This window comes from Branchiostoma belcheri, unplaced genomic scaffold (assembly GCF_001625305.1).
Source record: "Branchiostoma belcheri isolate BF01 breed outbred unplaced genomic scaffold, Haploidv18h27 scaffold40, whole genome shotgun sequence".
Classification (NCBI taxonomy): Eukaryota; Metazoa; Chordata; class Leptocardii; order Amphioxiformes; family Branchiostomatidae; genus Branchiostoma; species Branchiostoma belcheri.
Window position 1 is genome coordinate 285,290 of NW_017804021.1, and position 18,000 is coordinate 303,289.

Below are 18,000 nucleotides of genomic sequence, written 5' to 3' on the forward strand. Positions count from 1 at the left end.
GCGTTTTTTAAAAGAAATACAACCAGGTAGAGTCAAGATATCATCTACGTGTTGACTTAATGGTGGGCGGACCCTTTCTTTGTAAGGACAGAAAATGATGTATGGTTATGCTAATGAGATCACAGAGCAAACCCCACGCAATGCTGAGTGTGTACGGTTCCCGCCTTCCGGTGCCGAATCTGCGGCTGGCAACAAGCGACCAGCGTCAGCTGAAATCGACAGTAGAACAAGAATGGCTGGGCCAGGGAAGGATAGTGCGATCTCGCACTCCGACTTTCAGCGCTGCTTCCCGCTACTTGTCAGTTTCATACACTTCGTTTTAACATGTCTGCAGCTGGCGGGAGCCCAGGAGCAAGGTATGCCGTGTTCCGATTCCCTCTAACCGTCGGCGATCGCGAGAAATAGGCCCATCGCTTCTAGCAAGTGCATGTTGGTGTGTTTCGGTTTGTGCCAAAACACAGAAAGACAACTGGGGGGACTTTTGCAGCTGTTAGCCCAAAATAGCAACAATGGACGACCTTCAACGTCTGGTCGTCTTGATTATATTTCACCACATATACTCTAGATGGTTGATGATGTTGTGTCGTTTTTTGTATGTCTAATCATGTTGACATTTTTGTTGTCAGCTTTCGTCCAGACGGACTACAGAGAGCTGAGGCACATGGTTGACGGTGCTCCGTTACAGGTTTGCTACTCCGCTCAAATACTTCACATTTTACATCGTTTTGTGGTGTTTGGCTTCGGCTTACACTAGATCGCACCTTACTAGCGATGTAATGTAACGTATAGACTACTGTTCTGAAGAATATAGGGTGTGTTGATGTTCGTATTTAAGGCCAGTGCATGGTGTGTGTTGTCGCATACCAATGCGTTCAGGTCGGGACCCAAACCGCTACCGAAAACAGGAACACTCTTCGGCCTTGCGTCAAGATTTTGACCAAAAATAGCCCGAATTCCACCCAAACAACACTTGGTTCCGATCCAGGAACAACTGTTGGCCCACATTCATGGGGTGACACACACTCTACCCTGACGTGGACGACTCTGACTTGTGTTTATTGTTTATTTCCCTTGCAGGGGTCAGACGCACAGACATTTGGTGCAAGGTATGTATATATCTTCCCCCCTCCCCATTACACTTCCTGGTACACACACAACATACACCGTAATGCACACATAAACACTGCATACACACATTCATAAACCTAGAACTACACGAGCTTAGCACAAAGGTACTTATCTATAAACCATCAAAACAGAATTCCTGTAGATCCCATAAACAAGATAGATACAAGCCCGTAAAGTTTGGAATGGTGCATCAGGAATTCCAGGGCTAACCCCTTGTAAGCTCACGGTGTATGATGCGAAAAGGTCGGTATGTAAACTTAGTCTTCCAAGCACAACTCTGCTTGACCCTTCTTGGTGGTGTCCGATTTCGTACGTGTGTTTTGGAGGGAAAACCGTAAAAAAGCGTCTTCTACTCATAGGGATCTGCCATCTTTTTTTCTATCACAAGTGTAATATGTGGGTTTCATACACAGAATTTCTAATCTTGTGTTCCCTGAGTTTAGAGGATTTGAGATCAATGAAATGATCTGTTGTGATGTTATATATAGGGCTCAAAATACTAGGTGCATATGCACCTTATAATTAGTGAAGGTAAAATTGGAGCTGTGCAGGTATTTCTGATGATTACCTGCACCTAACCTGCACTGGTCCATGTACTGGGTTTACGCACAAATGTAGGTGTATGTGTATTTTCATTAGCTGTCATCACCTTTGAAATCACATATTAAAGAAATAATGATTTCTGAACAGTTTTTACCATGATCCATACTTCCTAAATTCTGAGTGGTGCAAGTAAAACTTGTCTGGTGCAGGTAATTTTCAATGTTACCTGCTCCAGTGCAGGTATGCAGAAAAACGTATTTCGAGCCCTGCAATGTTTTTTGAGGGGTTCCCTTCCATAAGAACCCAAACATGCTCACTCATGTGTGTAAGGCTTGCTTGTTTGCCTGAGGCTATAGTGTTACCTGGTTGGACAGGTTACTATACCCAGGTGAGACAATGGGAAGATTCACCTGAGATCATGTGACCAGATAAAGCTGGAATAAACTGCCCCTCCCCCTTCCTAAATTAGCTGCAGTATTGAAATTCTCATTAGGAAAAGTGTGTTGTTAAAGTAAATGAAAATGTTTTTGGTGGAGGAGTAAATATTTGGATATCAAATTTTTTGATAAACACTTTATATTGGATGCAATTTCTTAACAGCTGTTCGGTCACGTATGAGTAAATTTTGTGTCTGGTTAGATTTTGATCTTCCTGACGTTGATCACAATCTACATACATTGTAAATTATAACATTTTATGAAATACATACACTTGCTATGTCGACGAAGGTTAGACATTCGGGAAATGAAATACGTAAGGATTGTTACTGAAGCAAATGGATACATTTTTGAAAACTCAGACGTTTCAAGCAGCGTCCACTACTTTTTGTCAGTGACTAAGATTAAGAGTCCCAGTTCCTTGTGTACATGCACTTGTGCAACTAACAACATTTAGGAGGCAATGTTCGTGTATACAGCAATAATTCAATATAAAAGATGCAATATATTATTGAAGGACAGTTACTAATAACAGTTCTTATTACTAGTATTAGGTGAAAACAAACACTGGGTAATGTATATATAGTCCCATAATTTTTCGTGCTTGTCAATAATTAAGTTATAGGCACTTGGAGGGTTGTTAGACCACTCAGATGTCCAGGGCTCGAAATTCATTTTTGGGAATAGGTGCACTGGTGCACCCAGCCTAAAAAATTAGGTGCACTAAAATTATTTTGGGTGCACCATATAAAATGAAATAAGTATAATGTCAGCAAAAACTAGTATGTTTCATTTCTCAAGAAAAGTACTACAACAATAATTCTATTATTTTCTGATACTTGGATGTTAAGAATACGCTGTATACTAATACATTTAACATCTTTTTTATTCTTTACATACGGAAACCTAACAAAATATTTGGTTGCACTGGTGCACCCACAGAAAAAGATTGGGTACATAGCTCCAAATGGGTGCACTAAGGTGCACATGCACCCAGTATTTCCAGCCCTGGATGTCTGTTTGTTTTCTGTTCTGAGTTTTTGGGAAAACAGGAAGCAGGAATTTTAGAGCTGTGGCTCTTCAGACAATCAAATTCTGGATTCCGAATATCTATTTCAAAGCATAGGGAATATTGTAGATTCCTTGTTTACATGATTGCATGAATAAATGAATGAATATCTAGTATTACTACATTATTGCATCTCAGTGTTCTAGCCAGTATCCGTCTTTCTGTTATTTGATGAAATTTCGTCGTTCATGGTGGACACAAATTTTCCCCAATCTGTTGTCATTGACGGACAAAAATCGTCGTGTAAAGATGTGGAAAGAGATCATGTCATTGGATCAAGCTTAGTCTACCAGCAAAATTTGCCCTTCAAAATGCAGGAAATAACATTTCAGAGGGTCAAGATTTCAAAATCTGCTCTCGATATGTCACATTAAACAAAACTTTGATGATTAAGGTTGGCTACAACACTGTTGCACCTAGAAGAAAACTTCAGGAGATGGCATTTTATATAGGTAACTTAATATAAAAGGTGTACATAAGCGCTTTTTATACTTGAATGTGTTCTATATTTTTTTATAAAATAATATAATGGCATTAAAGGTTAGAAGCCAGATCTTTTATTATGGATGTTGAAAATTATCAAACTTCTTTTTCCAAAATAAAAATTGTTTGACGTATCATACCGGTAGTCAACAGTTTATGACATAATCTTCATTGTTTATTATTATCATTACTCATGATCTGACTATGCTTTTGGATATGTTGGGTTAAATAAAAGGACTGTTCAGGCTCTGAGCTATTTCATCATATTCCTGTTTGTCACTCTGCCAAATAAAACACGACTTGTCATGACGTGGCACCATCACGCTCTGAACTGTGACATGTTGGGTGTGTTAATGTCACTGCATATACAAAATTAATGATTGTAATCGTTGTGATAAAAATGTTAACACGCTACATGTAGTTTGTCAGAATGTAGAAGTCTAGCTTCCCATTGTACATTCACATTATACCGGTAGTACGCAAATATTTTTTCCAGTCTTAGTTGTGTACATGCTTTGTGTAGTACATGTATGAGTGGTTGATATTCAATTTTACAAAAGCATATCCAGTCTTCTGTAGTCTTGTATAATGGCCCAAATTTCTCATTTGAATTGAAGTGATAGTACAAAACAAACTTTGGAACAGAAGGTTTTAGTGCTAAGTGCTAGTGTCAGAACCGAAGTGAAAAAAAAGAAAGTGTACTAAGCTATTGTAGAAGGTGTACTGGTACTGGTAGCAGTTATTGAATGACCAAAGTACATATAGATAAGAATACAACACAGGGTATTCCGTATCGCCCGTACCAGCCCGACCGCGCGTTAGATCGCCTGCGGGAGGGCTGGGACCAAGGGTGATGGGGAATACACCGTATTGTATTTTATTCATGTCATACCCACCCAAGAAAACACGCCTTTCAATGCAAAATGAGCGAAAATTTGGTGTCCCTAAACCCCCAAACAATGCAACAACATCAATTCCAACGTCCGAATTTTGTATTCGAATTTTCGAAAGCCTTGCATGCGGTTATGGCGAAATGCGTTTGAATCGTTCTATGGAACATTTGGAAGCCCCGGGCTGTACGCGTAAAGAACCCCTGGGCCGTACTGCTAGTTATCACACGGGCCGGAACACCCGTATCGAAGGTAATCGCGGCCCAGGTATGACATAAATATCAGAATCACTGTTGTTTAACTTGAAGTGCTGTGAGCTCAGGAATTGAACCCCTAAGGCAGTTTTAGATATAGTTAGCAATTGTATTATCAGCCCGTTCATGTTAAAAACCCTTGTTTACTTGTACCAAATATACACATGTATAATGTGTATGTTGTTATGCCAAAGTGATGTATGTTTTAAACCCCCTTAGGCAGTTGTAATGTAGGTAGTAGTTATATATTATTAGACCAACTAAAGTACAGGTCACATGCCCAATTACACATCCTGCAAGAAGGGTATTTGTTAGATGATTGGATGGTTTGGAAATGATGTTACTCTCTGGAGTAGCTTCTTAGTTAAGATTGGATCTTTTATGATCTTTAATTTGGATTGTGGGGAGCCCAAGAAAGTAGTGACATATTTTGGTACAGGTGCAGTATGGGTATTGGTGATGCACGAATTTTAACTTAAGAAATCTATGTACTGTAGACCTGGTAGACTATATAGAAGTCTAAACTACTGTTTTAAGGTGTGGGAAGTAGACATCTGTGGCCAACTAGGTTGGGTTACCCACTGAGAGATGACATTATTTCTTTTTCTTTTTTTAGACTTTTGTGATCTGTAGTGATCCAACTTATGCAACACAGTTGAACAAAGTAAAACTTGCACGAGGACACTAATATTTTCAATGTCAAATTTTAATTCATTCAGGTGTCAGATCATGGAGCTAGAAAAGGTCGATCAGCAAAAAAATGTTTGTCCCTTACACTAAGTTACAGGGGTCCACACAAAAAAAGCCTAGGGTCGGCAGTTTTTCTAGGGTTGGTTGGGAAACAGGAAACGCAGATTGTAGGATTTTTCCTCTGCAATATTGTAAACCTCTCTGAAAAATGCAAAATAGGATGGGTATTGTGAACACTGAATATTTAACATAAAATTACAGCCAACGTACATCTCGTACAATAACCTCAATAAAAGACACTATGGAATTTATCTTGTCTTTTGTAGATTTTAGGATTATATATGAAGCAAACAATGCCCTGTTGCAATTGCTACCTACAACTGTAATAAACAATTTTTTTTGGAAATATCACCAAGAACAGCCACACCCCAAGTAGGCAGAGGTGTCCTTTTCAGACTATATCGTTGGCGAGGTTATCAGTCAGACAATTGTCTATGCAAGGTGGCAAGGTGGCCTTGTGGTTCGGTCGTTGACTTATTACTAGAATCTAAAGTAAAGCTAAAAAAAGGTTCAGGGTTCGAATCCACTGACTTGAGCTTGAGATCTTATGTTTGAAGAGACCCACACATCGGGCATGTTCAAGAACCCACCACACTTATGATTATATGACAATAGTAGGGATCCTTCCCAGTGTGAGTGGTTCAAACCTTACGGTCTGGTCTCAGGGTTGACATCTTGAAAAGTTGATAGTCCACAAATAAATAAATAGATAGAAAGTCTATTTTAGGAGGTAATGTTAGTGTTAGTCACATATGTTTGAGTATCATCATGATAGCACATTGATATCTTTATTGACAAGACAAGAGTACAAGGACATTTGTATGGTTAGGCCTAGGAAAACTAATGTTGTGTTTCTTATTATGGTCCTGAAAAAATTTGGGACAGTAGGTGGGGATTTGCTATGGAAGGTTTTTGGTGGTTTAGAACAAAAGAGGAATATGACATGAGACATGAATACTAGTTTTTTTTGCAAGTCAGGTACCGAATCAAGATATATATAGCTAGAGTTTCGTTTTTTGGACTTGAACTGAAATACTGAAACATTAGGTCCAGTTCTGATTTGGTCCAGTATACCGGTATGTACCACTTTGCCTGATCAAAAATTTTGTCTCTCGTCAACGACAAAAAAAAATGGCTATGGGAGGGGTGAGGGAAACACAACATTTTTTCCCTAGGCCTTATGATAGACATGACATGTGAGGCACTATCTGTCCTTCTCCCATGGGAACAATGACACCTGTTCTACACTCCCTTACTCACTACAATAATGTAATTATGCTACCCGCCAATCAACACGCTCCAAATGGACACAGCACAGTGGTGCCAACTAGGGCAGGCTGGATGTGGACTTTTGAGCCTTGGCGAAAAACCTGGAAAATAGGACGTTTGTTAATCATTAGTCTGTGTTTGGGGAAAAGTTGTACATAAGATATTCATGTTATGCATTGCTTTTCTCTGGGAAGTGGTCACTTTATGAATGAAATAATGATGGAAGCGATTGGTTTTTTTGTCTAGGATGAATTTGTAGTCTTTTGATCACTGCACTGTTGACTTCATCTTTTATCACAATTCTTAAAATTCTATTTCAATGCTTTTTTGACAATTTACCAACGTTACATCAACCAGATAGAAACATAAAGTATGAATATTGTACTTAATTAACGTAACAAACAAGAGTCATAAAGATATTTCAAGTTTGCTTTAAAAATTTTTGTTGTTTTGGTTTTGCAAAACCAGACAGTATAGACGGGTTTATTGAAATTCCGTCCGTTCCTAAAATTCTATGACCTTGGCCACTCTGGCATATTTTGGCAACACCTGTTGCATGCCCATAGGTTCAAAACAATTAATCATTTCTTTTTGTACTGCTATAAAAGGCTGCTTTAGAAAAGGAGAGGAAATGGCATGTTGTGGCAATATACATGATTGGGGCGAGGCATTCTGCTACGTGTTTTTATTTTGCAAGGATGTTGACATTATCATAAGGCCTAGGAAAAACAATGTTGTGTTTCTTGTTTAAGTCCAGAAAAAATAGGGTTGGTTGGATTCTCCTCTTGTTTTCTTCTTTTGTTTTTAAGTTTTTAGATTTAGGCTGAAGTAATCTATTAAATACAGTATAACAATGTAATTTTAATCGAATTGTCTCATTTTCTCAAGAAAAATTTGCTTCAGCAAATTGCTGAAATAATGTTTCAAAGGGTTTGTACATGTAATTCAGACACAGGGCTCGAAATACTGGGTGCATGTGCATATTCTAGTGCACCCAAAATTGGAGCTGTGCACCCAGTTTTTTTCTGTGGGTGCACTGGTGCACCCAAATATTTTCGTAGGTATTTTTGTACATATTAAATGTATAACTAAGTATACAGGATAGTCTTGGCATCTAAGTGTCAGAAAAATAAAATCTTTGTTGTAATACATGTTTAAGGTTTTGAAGTTAGCTCTCTTTTCAGATTCAAGCTTAGAAGAGGAGCAGTAAAATATGTAAATTCTAAATTTCATGAACTTGCCAGCAGTTGAATGAACCAGTAAGAAACCATAGTAAGGACATAGGTGTCCACGGAATATTTTTATCCTTAGGTGGATTGATCATTTGTTAATCACCCAAGGGAATTGCAATAATGTAGGTGCTCCACAGGTGTTATTGTTTCCCAGAAAATGCAAATGCTTATAAATTATTCATCCCAGAACCACTGATAAAGAAACACTCTAAACTATATATCTTGTACAGGAATGCAATGCAGAGTTATGTTGTTTGACTCTATAGTGATGGATATCATAATTTTTGTCACAAATGTGAAAGAAAGCTGCTTGAGGTTTGACTGCTGTATTTCCTAGCAGTGTGCCTCCTTGTAAAGAAGAAAATACTTTAGCCTTGAAGATAGAACAGTCAATAGGCATGTACCTGTAGTATACATAGTCATTTATGTTTTCTTGAATACCTACTTTAAAATGGTTATTTTAATGAAATTATAGATATGTCTCTGATGCCCTTAACATTGAGCTTATGGATTTTTCAATCATTACTCTCAGAAAAAAAAATACAAATTTAGCAGAACCAGGAAAAGAACAGCATAATGAAAAAAAAATATTGGACTTTCACCTTGTTGGATATAGTATGGATAATTTTCTTTTGTGACCTGGCATCCAGTCTGCTTTGTAAGGAACACTCACATGGCCTTGTTCTGAAAGCTTCTGAAACACAAAGAATACCTGCACTAAGCTGTGGTAATAGAAATAGAACATTAAAAATTTATAATAGGGTTGTGGGCAGAATACCTCAGGCTATATTAGTGACAATGGGTGAGATATGATCAAATGAAAATGGTTGACAAATGGCATGAACGTAGGAGGGATAAAGCATAAAAGATGATTAAAGCATAAAAGATGATTAAATTGTCATTGTGTATTACATGTATATAGTACAGTCAACTGGAACATAGCACCCAAATATGGGCAACATCGCTATTGAGGCCTTTCCAAGAATGTCTTGGATATCTGAAGTGTGCATTCCTCAGGAATTACTGATTGCTGTAGATTTTTTCAATTTATTCTGTAGAATTTATGATATTTCAAGGGTACCTGGCAGAATTACCAGCTTCTTGCAGACAATGCTGCCATTGTTGCTCTCACACAATACCTTGTTGATAAGCTCCCCCATGCTGTTTGCCTCTGAATGGCAGGTGTTTTAGTGACCTTCACAGTGGATAAGGACCATTGACTGCAGCTCTTTAGCTTCACTTAAAACCTGCTTGTTTTAGAGATAACAAAGATTTCCATCAGTTAGCATATTGTGAGTCAATTTTGAAAAATTCGTAGGACACACCTATTTATTTCATTAGTTTTCAGACATTCGAAAGTAAGATTTAAAAATAGAGCAAAATGAAAACATCTAGAAAATGGAGAATACCTTGAGTCTGTATCTAGATATATTCTGTCTAGATGTGTGGCAGTATGTGCACAAGACTTAAATACCCCCCAGAGACTTTCTTGTCAATCTTCACAAAAACATCATACAAGTTCATTGTATAATAGACAACACACCCACACGGTAAACAATGTAAAAATCATCTGACATTATCATGGTATTTCACATGTCAACATAGCACTTGTTTAAGTTTGTGTTCGTCAAGAATGTTGCTTTAAGACTTAGAGAGATGTAATTTTTTGTGTGAACTGTTTACAGTATTTTTGGTTTCTTATTAAGTATGCAAAACAATTTTTCTGACTATAAATGTGATTTTTATTTATTCACACACAATAGTTATCACTATCTTCAAAAAATTAAGTTGACCACACAAAAATCTCTGTACTTCTGTTGATCAAGTTTTGTGTTAAATATGATTTTACATACTTACCTAGACAACTTTACCTTTGCAGACCACCTGAAGACAGTTTCTGGGATCACAGAAAAATCCGGTTAAAGCCACCGTTACTGGACTTCGAAGAACAGTGAGTACTGTCCTTTATTTAATTCTGATGCCACAATTACACCATTATGCCAAAAGTTGTGTGAACTACACCAATAGTCATTTACCACTTGTCGTCACTGTTGCTGAACATAGTAGCTGGTATAGTCCAGTGGTTATAGTGACCTTGTCTCTGGACCAAGAGGTTGGGAGATCGAATCCCATCTGTTGTTGCTCACCCGACATGCATGCTACTGGGTTGCAGTCTGTAACATAGGATGGTTAAAACCATTATGCTTGACAGCATTATGTTGTGAAACATCTGACCTTTATCCAACTTTATTCATAAGTTATAGTACTTTCGATTTGTAATGTTAAACTACATTATTACAATTACAAGTGAAAAAGCTACAAATAGCATCAGATGACATTTTGGAGGTTGAAGTAAAAAGTAATCTGTAGCACTGAAAGACGTCTCTAACAGTACTCATAATTGAATGTCTCTGTTGTCATGTATTAGCTATTATTGTGATCTATGGTTGGAGGTTTTCAAAGGGTGATGGTTTGTAGGTTTAGTACAGTCAGCAGTGCCCCCTAGCAAAGTTGATTATAAATGCAGGTCAATTTTCCTAGGAAGTTATGTAGCAGTGCCACCTTTCTGTACAAGATGGCACTGCACCCTGTTACACTACTCACAAGTACATATGAGCATGGGAGTTAGAACTTCCTTGGTCTGAGAGATTGGACTCTTAGTTTGCTGTGTACCAATTTATTGCCTTGGTTCATGGATTTTGAAGTAAAAATTATGGACTAAAAACTGAAAATATGACTGACAAGGTGCAGACTTTCCCTTCAAACTGTGCTTTCATGTTGCTCTTCCAGTTCGGCATTGCACCTTTCAGATGTAAGAACCAACGCACTGAAGTAGTGTAGCCTATTATAAGCCTCAGTGTGTGGTGTAATACTAGGACTGTTTCTCAGTGTCAAGGTGATTTATCTCTCACATGACTGTCTGAATAAATTTTTTAGCTGGCACACCTAAAGAAGACACAGCCTTTTGATTTTACAGGAAAGATTTGAGGGCTTGAGTCTGTATTTATGATCCAAGAACCTGTACATTAAATTGGTAGGGCCTAAGCCTCAGCGTGTGGTATGTAATAGGCTATAGGACTGATTCAGGGTGTAGATTCGATTTATCACTGTCGAGACAGACCTTTAGAAATAGGACGCGGCCTTCACTCTACTTCACTCAACATTTAAGACTTGAAGAATCGGGCAGCATTTACCAGAAGTAGTTTCAGTACAATTGAATCTTCATTTGAGTACTGCTACTAACAACTGTGTCTGCACATTACTCTGTAATTACTCAACTTGTCACAAGACATTTTGTACCCTAGTATGGAACTGTATTGTATGTTCACCAAGAGCTGTGGTATACAATTTAATCCTCACTCAGATGCTTCTGTGAATATAATAAAGAAACAGTCTTAGGAAATATAGCCCTGTCAAACTGTTCTGCTTTTGAAACAAGAAAGACTGTTATCACGGTATGTGACGGATTGAATGGCTTATTTTTAAAAATAGAAGAGCCTATATTGCAGCTATAACTAGGATTACTTGTCTGTAACTGCCGGGCATAACATGTAACTATGTTGATGTCTTCATGCTGAGAAGTGATATTAGAGTTGTGCTTCCCGTGGGTCTATATAATTTGTGTTGACGTACGTGTGTGATTGTGGCAGGAATCATATACATGGTGGAGGAGATACATATCTAAGTTGATGCTGTGCTGAGATAGAAAAGATGGCAAGCACTTGGCAAGCGTTAATTGCTAATTTTAAAGGCTTGATAGCATTGTGCTATGTATCATGGCATTTGATGTAGTTTTCAGTACTAGTATTGAGGTTGGTAAAAGTTTTAGCTTAGTGCAAAGGGGAGGAAAGTAAAAAAAAACCTTGTGATCTCAGAATTGACCAGAAAATATTAAGTCATAGGCCGTCGTATGGTTTTGATGTCGTAAAAGTTTCAAGCTGGCTTTGACATTGTCTAAGTGATTATTATTAATGCTATCGTCACACGCCAGAATTTTACGACATTTAGTCATCGAATCGTACAACCAATGTCAATGTTTTGGCAGCCTTTCTTTTCTTGAAATATAAGCCGAATCCTCGGCCTGGCAGGTTATGAAACTGGATGAGGCTGAATAATTTTCAAGCAGAAGCAAGGACCAATAAAGATCAAAGACAGCCTTCTCGGTAACAAGACAGTTGAATCTTGCAGGTCACAATGCACCACTATCCCAAGAATGCCCTCAGTTAGCAACTCAGGACATAAGTGACCAGGCCTTTGGTAGGGAACGGTGTTGTCTTTTTGATTGCAAATGTAGTCTATAGATAAAGTAGCACTGTGGACAACGTACCATGCAGATCCAGAATTGGACTCCTGAGTGTATGCAAGTGCACAACTGAGATGAGAAGAAGGATGAGAGAAGAAGGACAACCAAGAGACATGATAATGTAGTGGTTATATTAGTAAGTACATGTTGGAGTCCATTCTGGCTAATGATAAATGGTATGACATAAAATACCCATCTTCAACCTACATTTTGCGGCCAAAAAGCTAAAATTGCGCCGAACAAATTTAGAAACCCATTTTCGTGGCCGGATGTACGTGGTGCTGTGAAGAAGCATTAAGCCCTCCCAGCATAGGCAGCATTCTGATGTCAGTACTAACGTCATCTAAAAAAGAGCTCACCCCGATTTATCATTGGCTCTTCCTAGTCTTAGAGTTAGAGTCAGACCTGCCTACCAGACATTCTAAAGTAAAAGTGAAATAGGAATCTAAGATGACAAGATTGGAATTAAATATAAGGGGTAGGAGGAAAATCAGAAGCTGATTACAACTATGTTTAATCTTGATCGTTCATCTGTGTTGTTAGACGTCATTATGCAGAAAGTTTAAACTGTAATTTCCAACACAAAGAATTTTACTCACCCAAATTTTTAACTTCTAAGAGAAGTCCCATCCAATTTGGTCATCATCTCCAAAAGCACCAATTTGTCATGTAAGTTATCTAAACTTGTGACCTTGCTGGCAGCATTACCAAATTGCTTGCAATTTTCTTGGTAGTATTCTGTTCCTCCGAATTGCTTTGCCTGGCTCTTGCGCAGACAGAGGGTTATTTCATGGCTTGATTGCTGGTAATCAGACAAAGGATTAAGGTCTTAAACGGTCGTTTACCTCCCACTTTCCCATCAAACTGAAACGACTGTTGTTCACTTTACTACTAAGACTATTGTAGTGACGTGATTCGATTCATAGGTGGTTTAAGGAAAAATGGCTCTGGGTAGCCCAAATCAGTATCAGTCTTGTGGTCCTTCAAAATTCTTTCAATTGGAATTTTACGTTTTTTTCGTAGTATTGGTATATGAGTTTTATTAAAATTTGCTTCTCTTTTGCCAAATTTCACCTTTGTTACACCTATGGCACTAATAGATTCTTGGTCTAAATTTCTGCATACATCTCAGACCTGATGATCTATACTGATGATGTGTTCTATTTTGATTGAAGCAGAATCTGATGTTTTTCAGGTTACGTTCCGCTTACGATACCTCAGCTCTGCTGCACTTCTGTCACCAGAGAGGCTCATTAAGTGCCCCCATATGTTATTTTCTGACAGAAAAAAAAGTACCAAGTCAGGTAGAAAGTGAAAATCCTTGCAGGGGAAATTGATGGCAATGGCCTCCCGGGAAGTTTTGCCAGATGACGTCAGTCAAGCGCCTTTTGCGTGATGTATCGCGGAACCATCTCGGTCAATTGCAGGGTGGCAAAAAGCTGTATTGATTGGAATGGCCGGCTTCCGCTTGGCACTTGGTGCCCGGTTATGTATGGTCTCATCAGCTTATTGTAATCCCCAAATGTCCAGAATGGTTGTAAGGTGATTTCACACGCCTGCCTAGCAGAGTAGGGATGTAAAATTCATCAGTATCGTGAATGATCCATGGCTTAATTTGGAGTTAAGAGGATGGATTATTGGCTAATCCGCGCATACTTCCACACCAGGTTTGATGTGTTGCTTCTAGCAAGATGTGACGGTCACGATATCGTGGCCTGTTTCATGGCTTCTTTGTTTCTGGCTTTCCAATAATAAATTTGTTTCCTGTCGTCTTTTTTTTAAACTAAATATTCAGCAAGCAGTTTAGATGAAAATTACGAACAAATGAATGAAAACCAAGCAGATGTCAGGAGGTGAAGACTGAAGGAAAAGTTATGCAATTTTTTACAGCACATAACCACCAATAAACTATTAAAAAGTATTTCTTCCCCATTAGAAAGAATTTCATGATACAAATTGCAATTACTCTAACTCTAAGTCCAGTCTTATTATTAGCATTACCGGTAGTCCAATTCAAGCCACCAAGTCACCAATTATTTGAGTCACACATTGTCATCACATGTACACTCACACCACCCAACCAGCTATTCCCATCTTGGTCCCTGGTCAGCTTTTTAAAAATCATTAAATTTTCTTGTCTAAATTTCTTTGGTAAAAAATTTGAGAACCAAGACATGGAATTTGTTCAGCCGAAACAATTATAGAAGAATGGATCGCAGGCTAAGTGTTTGAGAGCCGATGTTGTCTGTTGTAGACAGCTTGGACAGCAGATTGATTGTCCTCTCATATCCGATTGTCCTCTCATGTCCTCTCATATCCGATATACCATTGTGATAACGACACACAAATTAATTAGTAAAGATTACTGTCAGTTTCCCCTTTTTAACTGTTAAATTGAAAAATGTACAATCAGCCAGTTGCTGGCCATGGAGGTTCCAGGTATTCCAGGCAAAGTAAAGGATGGCATGGCTTGAAATGCTTTTTTTTTGCATGGTACAACATTGAAAATAACCTGCACCAGACAAAGTTTACCTGCACCACTCAGAATTTAAGTACGAAGTATGGATCCGACCAAAAACTGCTAGTCAGAATTATTTCTTTTAGTTTTACATTGTACACTTTATTATGGGTGGTAACAGTCAATGCAGTAAATGCAAGACAAAAATCCATCTACATATATTACCCAGTACATGTACCTTTACCTGCACTAACGATTCCTAACTGGTATCTTACAATTTATATGCACGTTGTAAACCCAAACCGAGGTGAAGTTTGAAAGATGATGCAGAACTTGTACAGTATCAACATGGGCACAATTTTTCATCATAAAGTATGCGTGCAATTTGCTAATAGTCTACAGAAAACCAAATCCAGCTTACCTCTGGTCAAAAGTACTTTGGTTTCCATTGAGAATAATACCTTCAATTTAGCCTGGATGACGTCAGCCTAAGCCTTTATCCACTTGTTTGACTATGAGAACTGGCCTGAAGCTCGGTAAGACTCACGTTTGACCTTGAGCGCACAATAACCTTGACGTTAGAGTGGTTTTCTTTGTTGCCTGGCTTACTTTAATGATTGGAAAGTTTTTGAAGCTTGGCTTGGCATGGAAGCAAGTTTTAAAGGTTTGTCCTCAGGTTACCTCTGTTCTTGTTCTTCCCAGTAGAGGCTCGAAGTGAAGTACGGCACGTCACAAGTTAATGTTCTTGACTTCCCTGTAGAGTTTCAAAGTCAAGTACAGGCAGAGTACGTTACCTGCTAATGCTCTTCCCTGTAGTTTGAGGCTCAAAGTCATATATGTCATCTGTTTATGTTCTTCCCTGTAGAGGCTCAAAGTCAAGTACAGGCACATCATGTTACCTGCTAATGATCTTCCCTATAGTCTCAAAGTCATATATACATCATGCTGTTTACATTCTTCCCCGTAGAGGCTCAAAGTCAAGTACAGCACATCAAGTTTAATGTTTTTCCCTGTATACATGTATATAGGGTTAAAGTCAAGTACAGCACATCACGTGTTCATGTTCACGAGGTCGACTCTGACTCCCGGGGATCGAACCCGCAAAGCACACGGCATATCAGTTCACAACCCAACGCCTCTAACCACTAGGCCAAAAGGTCCAGGACCCAAATTGGGCTGGTCAGTCAGTCATAAATATGTAGTATTATGTATCTCTTTGTTACACCTGTAGAGGCTCAAAGTCAAGTATATATTCTTCCCTATACTAGGCTATAGAGGCTCAAAGTTATGGTAACAGGTGGTCACTTGTAGAAGTTTGACTAATTTTTTTTTTTTAATATAAGGCCATGTTGATTTGATTATATGGATGACATCCGTGCGCGCATGAATTTTCGGCCGTTTCCAAAAAAAAAAAAGTTTTCAACCATACTGTAAATCGTACAAAACAGTTGCAAAATGATCAAAAATATACCATAAGTTACAAAAAAATTTATAAAAACTATATCAATGTCGTAGAATGCCAAAATCAAACGAAAAAAGACGAAATTGTAAAGAAATGAACTTGAAGACTAGATTATTCGCCAAACCATATTCTGTGCCATTTGCTCAACCCTCATGACCACGTAGATTTCATAATGAAAAGAACTTTTTTTTTTGCAAAACTTTTTTTTATTCGCACGCGCGCATCAGTTTTGGGGCTCCCGGAGGATGTCATCCATATAATCAAATCAACATGGCCTTACTACATCATCTAAGAATTATACAAAGCACTTGATAACTTTTGGCTCAGCAGCCACCCAGTATGTAGGTTGATGTAATGATTGTCATGGCCATGTAATGTTGAGTTGTCGTCGGGTAGCAATGAGCTCAATAATTGTTTCCCCATGTGTGATAATGGATGGGCAGTTTTTTGTGCCAGTGCCAGCAGGCCTTCCTAAGGGGTTATGGATCAGGATATAGTAAAATTTGGCAAGAATGGGATGAATGATTGGCCCGGTGAGTGAGTCTGTAGTAAGGAATATAACATTTCACCCATCCGGCCATGGCAAATGTGTACTACCCTAGCTATGGAGGCCCCTGGCAAACTACTGTAATTCACTTTATGACCACAGTAGCAAAAGTTTGCGGCCTGAGATAAAATGGAGGTGTTCACAGAACTACATTGTATATGTTCACGGTGGCAGCATGTAACGTTATAGTTACTTATACTTATAGAAGAAAGAAAGTTGGCGACTTACTTGTTAAAGGTAATGATAAGGTACAGAGGTGACCGCGAAAGCCACAAACATACATATAAAAGTACCATGAAAAATCAGGTTTAATCTTCTTCCCTTTCATGCAGCCAGCATAAAATTAGTTTGGTAGTGATTGCCATTAACACATTTCTCCATATATTTATTTATTTATTTATTTATTTATTTATTTATTTATGAAGATTGTAAGGTTTGAACCACTCACACCGGGAAGGTCCCCTACTCTTTTCGATAAGTGCGGTGGGTTCTTTAACGTGCGTGGGGTATGGCTCTCCCAAACATGGGACCTCCATTTAACGTCCTATCCGAGGGACGTCCCTAGCCGAAGCTAGTAGGTACTCATTTACACCTGACCAGTGTTCCCGCCAGGCATGCGTCCCTGCGTCTTTGATACATGTAGTTGTGCATACTAGGTAAATGCCAGGGATAGGCAGAAGCATCTTCCCATGTGGGCGCATTGCGTCATTCTGGAGATCCAGTTATCCAGGTTCCATAGATCATTATTAGAGGCTCTAGGGCCAGCAGCTAGTACATATTCCTACTGTAGACAGGAAAACTGCAATTTGCAAGCAGAAAGTCAAAACCACAGTGTAGAAACATATAAATTTCTGTAGGTGTCCAAGTTTGGTTTGAAACTAATACTTTTTTTTGAGATTGCTTGAAATTGCTTCCCCGTATTGATAGAGATGTAAAAAAAAATTTAATACTTGCAGTCATTACCAGCAACTTATGAGCTCATTTTTCTTTCTGCGTGACTGATGTATATGTGCGAGCGTCAAGGATAAGCCATTAACGCATCTCTCCGTGAAAATGTATGGCATCATTACAGACATCCAGGTTTCCAGATTTCTACGGTTCAGATTTTGTAGAGGCTTCAGGGCTTTAAATGCATTCCTTTTAGTGTGCAATTTGCAGGCAAGAAGTTGAAATTG

The 18,000-nt window shown here is 38.5% G+C and overlaps 1 protein-coding gene across 1 annotated transcript in view; it reads left to right on the forward strand.

Annotated features, from left to right (window-relative positions):
* The first annotated feature begins 207 nt into the window (after positions 1-207).
* Positions 208-18,000, forward strand: part of LOC109477529 (transmembrane protein 131-like) — a 94,311-nt gene continuing 76,518 nt past the window's right edge. The window contains exons 1-4 of the mRNA XM_019778820.1: positions 208-356; positions 627-685; positions 1,078-1,106; positions 9,935-10,006. Coding sequence (XP_019634379.1) covers positions 233-356; positions 627-685; positions 1,078-1,106; positions 9,935-10,006 — 284 coding nt within the window. The 5' untranslated portion in view covers positions 208-232. The remainder of the gene's footprint in view (positions 357-626; positions 686-1,077; positions 1,107-9,934; positions 10,007-18,000) is intronic.